This window comes from Triplophysa dalaica, chromosome 17 (assembly GCF_015846415.1).
Source record: "Triplophysa dalaica isolate WHDGS20190420 chromosome 17, ASM1584641v1, whole genome shotgun sequence".
Taxonomy (NCBI): Eukaryota; Metazoa; Chordata; class Actinopteri; order Cypriniformes; family Nemacheilidae; genus Triplophysa; species Triplophysa dalaica.
Genome location: NC_079558.1, coordinates 3,782,618 through 3,796,312, shown reverse-complemented (window position 1 = coordinate 3,796,312; position 13,695 = coordinate 3,782,618). Strand labels below are relative to the sequence as shown.

Genomic DNA, 13,695 nt, shown 5'->3' with positions numbered 1-13,695 from the left:
GAAATTAAACTGCATAACTGTTGCTGTATTTTGTATTATCAAAAAATGTCTAGGGACAGAACATGCCCCCCTGGGGGTCCCTGGACCCCAGTTTGTAATCCCACGGTTTAAATCAATGGTTGGGTCAAATATAGATTTTTTATAGGGTCAATTTCACTATTTTTTGGATTGTCCATATTTACCCAACCAGGTGTTGAAACAATCCTGCATTTTTTTGGTTTGCATTGTGTATACTACATAAAAAAAGACAAAAAGTTTTATCATTCATATCATTATTTATATTACTAATTAGTTAACATATTTTATAGTTGAACAAATTGCAGTTTGTTTAGATAGCACACAATTTTCCCCAAAGCAGCTTTGCAAAGAAGTGTGCTTTAAAATGTCCCAATAAGCATGCCCAAGGCAACCCTGATAGAAAAGACCTTTTTTACTGTATATCAGAATGATATTTTGGCTGTGATATAAACTTTCTTACCTTGGTCTTGTAATTGTGGCAGCAAAGTTGTGGAATAAATTAAAATATTAAGCATTTGTTTGTTTGTTTGCCGGAGACACAGCCGCAGTGGTCCGGATGATTTCGAAACCCGCTTGCTTGTAGCAGGAGGCCAGAATGCGGCTTTTGCAACCTCCCTGACACCCCCATCCACCCCCTGTGAGCCCGCCCCACATAACCAGCTGTTCTCCGTTGCTGCGGCTGAGCGCAGTGCCATGCTGTGCGGCCCGCTTCTGCGCAGGCTGTGCCAGTGGGCATTAGCGCTCCTGTGAGAGAGGCCTCCACTTCCGCACCTGTTCCACTGCAGCACTACGCAACTATTTATGAGGGTGTACTGTCCCTCTCTGCAGGGAGCTGCGTTTGTAGTGCAGAGGTATTGATGTAATTTAACATCCACATGAGTGAGTCCATACCTGTTTGTCACCCAGACAGCGGCAGTTTGTCATTATCAGTCTTTAAATCATTAGTGGTTTGATTGTGCTCTTTTAAAGATGCATTGTACACAATAATTAATATTTGATGTTTTCTAGATCATAGGCTGTTTATTAGATGTCTTGTTGACATGTGCATACTCTGACTGTGTGTTTTACCAGTCAATAAATTTTAACTCTAGGCAGGGCTTAAGGATTGACACATTATAAAAGTTGCTCATGAATATTCATTAAGTTACCAGACATTTGAACATTCGTCCTGCCTGATTTGCCTGAAAAGATGGACGTTGGGAGGGATGCGCTTGTTATGCAGATTGATACTTACAATTTACCAACATACAGTATCTCTTCGGCAGAGATCAAGAAATCCAACAAAAAAATTGTATTAAAATCAGCACAATATGAACTAATATGGGAAATTCCAGCTTTACGGATGTGAGATACTCAGCCAAAACTTGAGATATGAATTCTAGAGAATGTATTTATAACCGATATATTGAATCATCTGTTTATATTTCACTAGACCCCTGATGACCGAGTTCAGACATCAGAAAAAATGTATGTTTTATGTGTGACAAGAAAAGAATGCACGTTTTTGAGAGACAGCATACTTTGTAGGATTTCTATGAATTAAAATGTGCAAACCAGGAGCAATAATAAATGAAGAAGGGAGTGCTTTTAATACAACAAAATAGATACATTATTTTAATCTTCATGTGCCAATCGATGTTGACACTATGCAAAACAGTTTTTAATGCTTTAAAAACACCAACATGCTCTAAAATGCTTAAAAAGACTTCACACGGGTATCTTAATCATCAAATTTTGACGTCTGACATTTTTCATCTTACTGTTAACATTTGCATGGAATTGCTCATATCTGTCTACTTGTGTCGTCCTTTTAATTTATTTAACATAAAATCAACACAAAATGTCCCATTATATATGTGTTCAAATTCCATGCACAAAAAATTCCCAATAGTTGATTTGTGACTAATTTTAGGCTTTTTGTAAAGAAGCTTTGACAGAAAAACTCTGATTTGATTGCAACACTTGTTTTTATTAAATTCACGATTTGTCCGACCTCAGTCATGTTTTAATGTTTCATTTTGTTTCTTCCGATAACGCTGTGTTCCCAAACCGCCATGAAGTCACACCAGCATTCCAAACTTAGCCCTTACCTTAAACGTTTTTACAATATGAAAATTAAAGTGGGCGGGAGCTAAAAGACCTGTATAAACGGAAGATGTGCGCGTGGTCTCTGGAGGGAAGCCAAATTACCTGTAAGGTTGAGGATAAATCAACACGGGCACGAAAAAGAAAATCTACATGCCATGCTTGATTGATATTATTGAGCTCCTCGATTGTACGAGACATCTCCTGTGTCGGAGTCCTTCGGCGTCTCCCCCTTCCTCTTCTCCTTATATTTCCTCCTGGAAACGCTGGATGGTCTTGTTCTCTTATTTCTGCTCTTATTTACTGAGTGTTCAGGGAGAAAAGATGAAGTTTATGGTAATGGGGCTGTGTCAGGTAGGCCAAGGTGCGTTGTTTCCATCTGGGTGCACGCTCCCTCTCTCTTCCTCTGTGCTCCCTCTCTCTCCATTTCCACCTCATACCTTCTGTCTGTTCATATCCCTCTCTTTTCCATAATAGTTTCCATAAGAATTTTTACGACCTGGGAGATCAGCTCTAAGCTATATTTGCAAAAAAGCAAAAATCACATACCGTATGATAATAATTTGAGAATTGAACTGTGTATAAGGTAAAAACGGTGAAGCATTGATGCAGGCGCTATAAAGCTCTCGGGTGCACTTAACAATCATCTTGAGATGTGTTGACAATTTAACTAAAGTGGGGGGGGGGTGGTTTCCCTGTGAGATCTTGCAAACCGTGTTGCATGTATGGTAAAGCGTTGTTTTCCCACGGAGCACCGCAGGCTCGATAACTTGCATGCATTTGTTCCACTGAAATGCAAATGTTGGCAAAGAACAGTTACGATTTCATCAGTCATGTAGCGAGAAAAGTGAACCAGAACAAGCCGGATGGCTTTGGTGAAATGCATTTCCGTGTGACGTCAGTAAAAGACAGTACAGTTCGTCTTCAAAACGATTTCCGAAGTGGCGTAGGCGCTTTAGAACCTTACTGTGAAGATATTGTACGCACACAGAGCTTTGCTCTTCTCGCGCTGTGTCTCTCCACCTCAAAGGCACGCAGAGTCTCTGAAGTTTTTTTGGGGAGGGCAAGGAGAAAAGAAAAGCGTGTGTGATGGAGAGCATGATGGAGCGGTAGAGGAGACCGATGGAGTGCTGTCTCAGTGCGCTGCCCGGATGATGGATGAACTTTGAACAGATTTGCTCAACATTACAAGGGTCGGGAGGCCCCTGGGCCTGTGAGGCAGTGAAGGGGAGAGAGAGAGAAAGAAATGTGAAATTGCGTCGTGTTTATGGGTGCTACACTTGGATTTCGCGGCCTCATCGCCGAGAGCTAGCCACACCAATATTTCAGGTGATGGGGTTGACGAAAAGCAGCGTGGGAAACGATATTATGTAGTAATTCACCCTGGGTTGGCGTTTCCTTCATACCAATACCGACCTGTCCCTCCAGTGCTCTATTGTCATCTAATTTTATACTGAAAGTTTAAACTTCACACCTTTACATTGAGATTAATGCCTGAGGGACAGGTTATATGCTTTCTCTCGTTCTGTGGTGACTGCTTCTAAAAATGCAGACTCACTTCACACTTGTACCTTCACTGCTGATATTACAGTAAAAAGCTATTTTCACAACACACATAACTGGAAATAATCATACTTAGTCTGTAATTTTGTTTTATTTCTAAAAAAATCATCACAAGGAAGGAGAAAGGCAATATCAGGATTACATTTTGTTAAATAAAACCAATCGAAAAAAAAGTTAAATAAAAATTTATATAATTTAGTATTCAAATCTAAGAAAAGTCATTTTACAAATGTATATCATTTACTTTGAAAAATCAAAAAAATATATATTAGTTAAATGTATATAATTTAATACTGTGTTAAAAATGAATCTAACTAAAAATATAATAACAAAAAAATGTTTTATTAATGTTTTAATTTCGATTTTTGTGCACCCTCAGATTCTAGAGTTTCCATAGTTGTATTTCTGCCAGATATTGTCCTATCCTACAACCCATACATCAATAGAAACCTTAATTAATCCGTTTTCAGATGATGTATAAATCTCAATTTCGAAAAATTGACCCATATAACTGGTTTTGTTATCCAGGGTCACAAATAATCTGGCTAATGTGATGTTTTGAGGTTTAAATTTATTCTGAAAATTCATTCTTTTAGCACGTTTTCCCGAAAACCTATCCAGAAAATTATAGCTGCCTATTTATTTGGGCCTGACGATAAATTGTAAAATAATTTGAATGTTTAGCTGCTAATACAGCAGAGAGAGAGCGAGAGAGAGAGAGAGAGAGAGAGAGAGAGAAGCGAATACAAAAACAAAACCAATTCAATGTTATCCTTTCCATTGCTACGTTACTGTTTTCAGACGTTACCCTGCCGCCCAAGTTTACACAGGAAGTTACGAACGCGGTCCAAGATTCCCAAATCAATAATTAGTTCCTTCATTTCGACTCATCGCACAGCTCCTCTCAGCTCTAATCGCTTCAAAATACACTCGCACAATAGTGAGCTAATTTACTTACAATTATATTTTCAATTATGCCCTAATAAACCCATTGTACTCTGGGTAATCACAAGTTACCCTTTGAGCTAATGCAATATGGCGCAGTGTGAAGTCGAATTCAATTTCGTGCAGTGAAATGAAAAAATAAGCACATGCTCTCAATCATCATGCCAGAGGTTTATTCATTGTGGAACCCCACTGCTGTTCAGCAAGATGTGAGACAATAAGTACCCAGCAGTCTTGACTAGCAGGCCTCAGGTAGTCATAAGCTACAGCTATATAATGGTTTGTTGTGTATGATGAAACGCTCCCTGGTGCAAAACAACGTGCTTTCTCATGTTGCAATGAAACAGCAGATTAGTGCATCACCCAGCAAGATTTTCAGCTTTATTTTCGACTTTGTTACAGGTAATGTGGTCGGACAGTCATTGCCTTATGCAATAGTTATGACCTCCGTGTGAACCGGCTGTGCCTTGAGAACCGAACAGACTTTAGTTGGATCAGATTTACCCCGTTCGGTTGCAACCTGAGGCTTCTTTTGGATGCGGGTAAATTGAGGGCAGGATGGCGGGGGGTCCGGTAATTAATGTTTGATTTCAGGCTGATGAATAAAAATTGATGAGAAATTTAAATTAAGATTAAATTCACTTCAAAGCCGAAGTTAAGAACCTGAAGTCCAGCTTGTCCCGCCCACATTAACATGTATTAAAGTACCTTATTTTCTGCCCATTAGTCAAATCCTCCGTGCACTCAAAATGCTCCCTCATTGGTCTATGTCTCATAAAAATAAAATACATTTCCAAAAGAAAAGATTTTCAGTTGAATGAGTAAGAGTTATCTAAATCCAGACAATTCTTAAAATAAACAATTTCTTTTTGAATAGGATGTCACTAGGTAACATTTATATTCAGACAATCTTCCTTCTCTCACTTTCTCTCACAATCAATATATATGTTTTTCAATCGTTGGGTAATCGCGATGAATTGATTTAAAAAATAAATGTTTGTGTTTTTATAATGTATGGGTGTGGCATATTTATATATATGCACACATATACTCTACATGTGTATATACCTGCGTAGCAAATTTATTTACATAAAAATATACAAAGTCATATTTAGATATAATTAAGATTATTTATAAATATATATTTCTCATATTTCCTAAATATGTGTTGGTATGTTTGTTTATTTACACATAAAAGGTTCTTCTATGACGTTGTGAAGCACCTTTATCTGTGTATACTGTATATTATAAATATGCATATTATATAAAAATATATATATATTTGGAATCGATTATTCGATTTGACAGCAATAAAAACTTCCATTTCAGATAAATAGAAAGTGGTGATGACAAAGAGGACTTTAATTGGGGAAACGGGGTCATTAGAAAGCGATTAGTCGCTGTGGACGAAATGTTTGTTGAAACCAGGCAGCGCAAACTCACTCCTTCAGTAGGTCAGATGCCAGGAGAAATGTACGTCTTGCAATCACCTCAAGACTGAGGAGCCAGGTTTGACTTTCTTCTTTGCTATTGTTCCACTTTGCAGAGGATAAGCACCTTGGGGGACGAGGGGAAGAAGAATGCTTAATGTGGCTGCCTCCTGTCAGGATTTAGCGCCTTTGATTCCGCATTTCAAACGGCGGCTCTACCAGCCAGGGACGACGTATGTGAAAGTCACTTTCCGTAGACAACCACCGGCTTTTTTGCATACAATTTTTCTGCGCTAGTCCAGAGCTCGCTGGGACCTGATAGCGTTTCATGATGGCTTGTGTTTTGAATGCATCAGACATGATGCTCAGCCAACCCCCCCATCCCCTTGACACCGTACGTAGCACCACCTCCTTGCCCACGTGCCAACCCACAACCCCCCCATCCCATCTTTCGTGCTGGGCTTTTTGCATTGTGTCAATAAACAAGACGTTCTCTGTCACGGGGAGGCTGAAGAAAGAGTTCAAACCATCTTTGAAGTTACAGCACTGCCGCTTTGAAGTTCTCAATGTCACAGGGCATTTATGTTCTTATAAGGATGAGTTGGAAAAAAAGTCGGATAAATCTCAGACTTCGCTGTGAACTTCGGAGAGGGTTTTTTTTCACAGAGATGATAAATGACATGACAGACATGATAAAACACCTCTATACTCATTTGCGCTGGAGAACGTGGAAATTGCAAGGGTACGGCTAACCTACGCCATTGATCGGTGCATGTGTACCTTAAATAATGGATCATGAGGAATTATGAGGATATCGGACAAAACACTTCTCAAGGAATTTGTTATTTCCCCGATTTTTCTCTAGATGTGCTTTGGAAAAATATAAATAGAAAAATCAAGTCAGTTGTTGAAGTATAGTAATAGTATAGAGCTATAAAAATGAATATACATCTTTGTTGAGGTTTTTAATAGTTAGATGAGTTGCAGTTGAGTTTCTCTTCAAATCTTTGACGTCTGCAGAATTGTCTGATCTTAACTGATCTTGGTTCATTGTTGAGATGTTTAGGACTTTAAATCAGATGCATGAGATTTTGGGGATTTGTTTGAGTTGCAGAAAGCTTAATTTGCTCTCCATTTAAAGTCATCGCCGCCTAGAATAAACAACAGAGAAATAAAAAAAGATCTCACTTTGATTGTGATTCCATATTTCTTCTTTCAAATAATAAAAATGAATGAAGGAGAATGCCGCCTTTCTGGACCATACTCGCAATCTTTTGCTGTGATTGAAAGTGATTTGTTGGAAATGATGAAGGGGTGTGTTTTGGGCAAGCCACAGCACCTGAATGGCTTTGATGTGCTGGCGTAGTTTGATTGATACAGTCCGAAATCTTATGTCATTATGCTCATCCGCACTGATGTTTCAGTGCCAACAGGGATGGTGCAATCTTACAGTTGTCCCTGCTGATTGAGTGTCTATACAGCCGCAAATGGAGCTTGTAGAAATGGCGAAGTGGAAAAAAATCCAAGCTATAACATATTCGGCGGTTTATTTCAGCTTTGTTGAGTATGATTATCCATCAAATGCTGAGATCAATTCAACACTGTACCTTCTTTTAGCAGTACAACAGCCTATTATTTTAATAAATTGAGCATTGTAAAGGATAACTCTGTAAACTGTGATCATTTCACAACAAGGTGAGCAACAGCTTAGCTTCAGATGAAGAGTTTTTATTTATTATGCGGTTTTGTCGTTTGCATAGGTGAACGTTTCTCATATTTGCACTACTGCCTGAAATATTTATAGTGTGAGTTGAACTGCAAATTAACATCGAAAAATAATGCAGTTCAAGACCTGATTCCTTCTTCTGGGGAACACAACAGAAGATATTTTGAGAAATGTGTCTGTGGTTTTGTGTCTTTACAATTGAAGTCAATAGGGGCCCATGTTGTCTGTTTACCAATATTCTATAAATATCTTCTTTTGTGTTCTGCAGAGGGTTAGTAAAAAGGGTTAGTAAACGATGAAAGAATGTTATTTTTTGTGAACTGTTCCTTTTAAGAACAGCTTTAAATGTTCAGTTTTAAGTCAATGATCTGCATGAAGCCTGGTGTAGTTGGACTGACCAACTGTTGCAAATGTAAAAAATGTTTACCTACAATGTTCCTTCAAAGGTACAAGCAGTTTTTCTTTTTGCAGCTGCCCACTGTTATAACGGTCAGGATTAGTTTTAGTGAAAACGAAAAGTCGCGCTCAGCTCATTAAAGCTAACGCGTCCTCTGAATCTATTAGCAGCGTTGAAAGGGCAGTGACACCGTGCAAAGACAAAAGAGGTGAGTGTTACAAAACCAAAATCAGTTTGTGCACCTTTAAAAAAAATCTGAAAACCTGTAAAATTACATCAGTGTCGTAACTTGAAAGGACATCTCAATAATGCACGTGTACACACAAGAGCTTACACGCACACGCTGTATGCGGGCACTGTCAGTTTCTGTGATGATTCACTTCCTGGTGAGATTACAAGCGCTTCGTGTAGAAACCTACTGTGTAATAAGAATCATTAATGAAGGGCTTAAAAACTATGAGTTTTCATCAGTGTTAAATGAAGATACGTTTGCTCTTTGAACCTCTGTATATCTGTCGGAAAATTCCGTTTTGCTTACACACCAGGAATGGCATACGTGCTTACAGGGAGTCATTTTTAATAACAATTAACATTTGTAAAGACTGATTTGTGCTTGTCTGGCATATAAAGATTTCTTAATTTATCACCACATAATTTAAGAAATAGAGATTAGTAAACTAAATGGCACGATGGGCGTTAGGTGGGCATGATATACTTTGAATTTGCTGTGTGATTGTAACTGTCTGTGGTCTGCCTACGTATATTGTTGGACTTATTTTTAGAGAAGGCAACATGCTTTTTAATTAAGTACTTTATTATTTATAAAAATAACAATAACATTCATTTTATAATTTTTGTTAATATAATATTGAAACGATTTCCTCGAATTACCTAGCATTTTAAAAATACACCTTTTTTATTTGATAGACACACAGTTTATCAACAACGTGGTAAATCATAGCCAGGGCTCAGAAAAGCTTTTACAACAGAAATTAAGAGCACTTAGACCATAATTTACAGTTTAATTACAAAACAAACCATAAAACAGACTTACTGTACAAACCTCAAATGAAATAAAATCATTAGAGAGTACAAAATCACAGCTTCACGCAGAGATGAAACGATGAAAGAAAGATGAAATGCAAGGTCTGATTTTTGTTTTAGGTTTAATTCACTTGACTCCACTTAGAAAGTGAAATGTTTTTGATAGTAACATTATTTCGTTTTCCTCTTTTGGTTTGTATGGTGCGTCTCACACAAAATATCATGCTCTGAACAAAGCATACTTTTTTAAGGCAATAAAGGTCCACCAAAGGACGATGTGTTTGGTTTGAGATGAGTTGCATGGTAGTGTTTGGCGGCAGTGCGGTACATCGGTGGGGGGTCTGCTCCCCCATAATGGGGGCACATCTGGTGTGTCTGCCTCCAAAGGGAAATAGATCAACCCCCCAAAGACCCTAAATGAAGTCAGCTCATGATATCCCACACCAGCCCAGGGCTGTCTCTTTCTCCCCCAGCGCTGGCACTATCCCACACCCCAGGATCTTGGGCATGACTCTGGCTTTGGTGGCCATCACCTTTAATCACCTTGGAATAATCGTTTATTTAGGAGCACCAGAAACGAACTCTCCGCACGTACGACATTGTTTAGCCGTCTCTGTGTGCTTTCTGAATATTGAGGTGTAATTTAAAGGCAGGACGTCTGAACGATAAAAGTGAATAATGCATAAAAAAGAATCTCGCCGGAGAATGAAAAGCAGCGGCGTATTTTTAAATCCTCTCCGATGTTACGTGTGCGAAAATGCGGCCACATGGCCAGCGCCGGAGATGCCTGCAATTACTAGCCGGGATCAGCTGTTGTGATGTCATTATACATTCCCTTCATTTTCTACAGTGGGGCTGTTTGATCTTTGAATACCCCCGGGAACTCCTGCCTCCTCCCTCTCAGCATCTCCCCCTTCCTCCTCCTCCTCTGCCTCGCTCGAGCAGAACCTCCCCTTTTCTTTTCGAGGGCTCACATTGGCTTCCGTATGTGTGTGTGTAAGTGTAAGTGAAAGTGCGCAGCCGAGCCTCGATGACAGAGGGCCCGGGACCATTCAGACGACTCGCACGCTCGCGTTCAGCCCACCTCCAGAACAGCTGGGAAAAACAGAGACACTTTAGAGAAAGACAGTGAACGAGTGCAGAGCCAGACAGAATAAAACAACAGCAGGAGTAGGAAGCAGTAAGAGGTTTTTGTAGAGAGAAAGATTGAGAGAGAGAAGAGAGTCAGAAAGGATCTCTCAGCTTAATGCGCAAAACGTCCCGATACCACATGCTGTGCTCAATGGCCAACACAGGCTGTCTCTTGCTCTCCGGTTCAGGGATGCTTGCACACTCCCTCCAGTGTCCCCCAGCATTCCTCTACCTACCCGAGGTAAGGCAATCCTCTCTCTCGCGCGCACGCTCTCTTTCCCTCTTCTTCTGCTACTTACGGGTGACACGTGCTAGCATTGTGTTTACCCCCTCCTTTTCGCATCCCTCCCCCTCGAAGCCCCCGGCAGGGGACATCTCATCTTCGCTTCATACTTACATTCATGTGCGTTTTGAAAGCTGTGTTTAGTTTTTCTTTAATTTATTTCAATCTGTTATTTGCTTTTATTTTTACAAAGTGTGCATTGCAATTTTATTGTACTTTTTATAAGCATTTAGAAATGGGCGATATTGATTTTGTGTTTAGCATTTTTTTTTATTCTGGAGTGATTCACGCTATGCTACCTTTGGCACCGAAAAGTATTTACTCACCTCATTGTTCCGAATTTTGACATTTTCGTAAGACTAGACTGTAATTTAGTTGGACAGCCTTAGCTGTATCGATGTCCTTCTCGTAAATTGCATTTATGCTATTGAGTCTCTCTTGCTAAAGTTGTGTGAGTGTTTTACACTCTGCCCGCTTCCCGTTTGTGCAGTTTGCTTTTGGTCTAAACAGAGAGACAGATGTTATTTTAATAGTGAACTAGACAGTTCCAGTGTGATTTGGCTGACTTTACTGAATGTGCTTTCTTTCAAAGTGATTGTTTCTGGACATGGGTGCGTGTGTTTTACTACAGACGTGTACAGACTTTCCTCTAGATGGTGTGTGTTATTGCACAGATATAAAGAATGATAATGCTGTTGAGGGAGAACCTGCCTCATGCTGCTACCAAATCGCTCCACACTCATCACCTTAACAGTCTCTGTCCCGAAACACACACTCTTTCACACACACACACACACACAACACCAGCTGTCCAGGCCTCTGCTGTCCCACTACAGTTCATTGTGTTTGTGTGTGTGTGTGTGTACATGTCTATCAGTGCATGCACGTGCATACAAATAAGGTGTATTTGAGAATTCATTTAGCAAATGCTTTAGTTAAATGTGTGTTTGAGCGTTCCTGTAAGCCTCGTCATAATCTCTCATCTGATTTTAAACAGATGTCATTGACAAGGTGCCAGCGCTTGTTTTCGCAAACACCCGTAATTGATTAGCTGTGAGAAACGTCTCTCAAATATCTGTCACGTCGGGATCTCCACGAGCGGCCGTTTGTTTTGCTTTCAATATTAGCACGGTAGATATTTTACCTTTTTTATTTCACGGATATTTCACAGCGTTGCAGCGTGAGAGATTTTCGGTTTATTTTAGAAGACGGTGATGTGAAACAAAAAAAAAAGATTGAATGAAAGACACGGACTATCTATCAAATGTATTACGAGTCGCACTCAAATAATACAGACGGATTCAGAAAGAGCTATCACACCCTTAGGGGTTCTTCAGGTTCCCATTTGTTATTCTTTTCTTTTCTCTTTTTAATTCACCTGCTGAATTGGAAGCCACATAAGGGCACGTCATATCTTGTAGATTGTGAATTTTAACAAGATTTGTTTTGTCGCCGTTTCTTATACGGTCTTTCATATCTTGTTCCTCACCTGTGTCCCAGACTGCCGTCAAAGCGTCCAGAAGAAAAAAAAACTCAAAACTAAAGATGTTTTACGTGCAATGTAAAGCAAAAAGTAGCTTTTTGGAAAAAGGAAACTTTTGCATGTTTTGCTTGTAACCCAGTTACACAGAAGTCTAATGTATTTTTGTATGTTGTTGCCGTTCCATGCGATTATAATTTGCTGCCCCCTCAACCTTTTGGAAGTGACATGTTGATCTTTCACATACGATGCATTACGTCTAAGCATTTAAAACACTTCTTTGTTGCATGTTTCCTTTCATATATAAAATGAAGATTGTATTAAAATAATATTCTTTCTTTTGCTCATCGCTTCCGTTTACACTATTCATACCTGATTTCTATTGTACAGCATCTCTTGTTTTATTTTCTTAGTGTGTGTGGATGTTGACTGCATGCGCCAGCACTGATGTAGTGTTAAATGCTACACGTTCTGCTGCATTACAGCCTGTTTTTATTGGATAAGGGATTAACTCGCGCTCCAGACTTTGCTTTTGTTTCATTTAAAAGCAAAAGTTTCAACCGTAGCATCATTCAGAGCGGTCGCAGTTGCCTGTTGCGGAACAGGTTATCTTAGTTTGTTTATTTAACGACAAACGAAATGCTTTCTCACACTGCGTAGAGTTCTTCCTAAAGAAGAAAGAGATCACAGAACCGAGTTGCAGTTCAGCCTTGCTTTGAAACACCGTGACACTTGCCACAATCGTGTGTTTTGGGTGAAAAAAAAATCTTTTTGAGGGAACATTTGCAGTGTTGTTCAGAATAAAAAGCTTCACAATTTTAAGACGACTTTTTAACGTGACCTCTATCTTCATTCAATTTAAATTTGGCTGGAAAATATTCCCTCCCTCCTTTTATTGCAGCAGCCACCAGTTCTCAAGTCTTGAGTCAATACGGAGCAGTAAATCTGCTTGTGCAAGCAACTCTCCCTCCCCAGAGGACCAAAAATCTTTACTCATGCTCGGGATAGTTAAACAATTCTCGCTATTGTATGATTTTCTCCTGAGCCATGGAGCTGAATATTAGAAGCTTATTCTCCAGTGAGTTTTTAGTCATTTTTAGCATTGGTCGAAGTCATTTTACAAGAATACAGGAACACGTGCGCGCATAAGGAAAAGGCTTGTGTGTGTTTCACGTGTTGAATTGTCAGCACAAAAGCCTCCCTCTGCTCGGCTGTAGGTGGTCTCTCGCATGTCTGCCCACCGAAAGGAGCTACAGATGAGAAAAAACCTGAGAGCCGGGCTTTAAAAAACTCCTAGAGAAAAGGAATATGGAATAACTAGGATTGAAATATTAAGGGCAGTGAAGGGAGTGTGTGGATAAATGTAATCCGTGAATGAACGAGATATGAGTGCTCAGCCACAATGAGGTATAATTGAACGGGCAGTCTGGTGTGAGCAGAAAGGAGGCTCAGAGAGATGTAGGGAGTGGTTGAAGCTGTTCCTATTTCAGTGCTGGTCTATAGAGGAATACAGAAGAAATAGTCTGAGGTTCCAGACGTATAGTGGAGTGGCATTCTGCTAACAATGATATGATAATAGATATATGTGTGTGT

The 13,695-nt window shown here is 39.5% G+C and overlaps 1 protein-coding gene across 13 annotated transcripts in view; it reads left to right on the top strand.

Moving 5' to 3' along the window:
• Positions 1 to 13,695, top strand: part of rbfox3a (RNA binding fox-1 homolog 3a) — a 398,996-nt gene that overhangs the window by 288,166 nt on the left and 97,135 nt on the right. Inside the window, exon 1 of one of the 13 annotated variants that reach the window (XM_056770689.1) lies at positions 10,228 to 10,580. The exons of the other annotated variants lie outside the window; for them this stretch is intronic. Coding sequence (XP_056626667.1) covers positions 10,455 to 10,580 — 126 coding nt within the window. The 5' untranslated portion in view covers positions 10,228 to 10,454. Of the gene's footprint in view, positions 1 to 10,227; positions 10,581 to 13,695 lie in introns of those variants that run through there. 13 annotated transcript variants of the gene reach the window in all.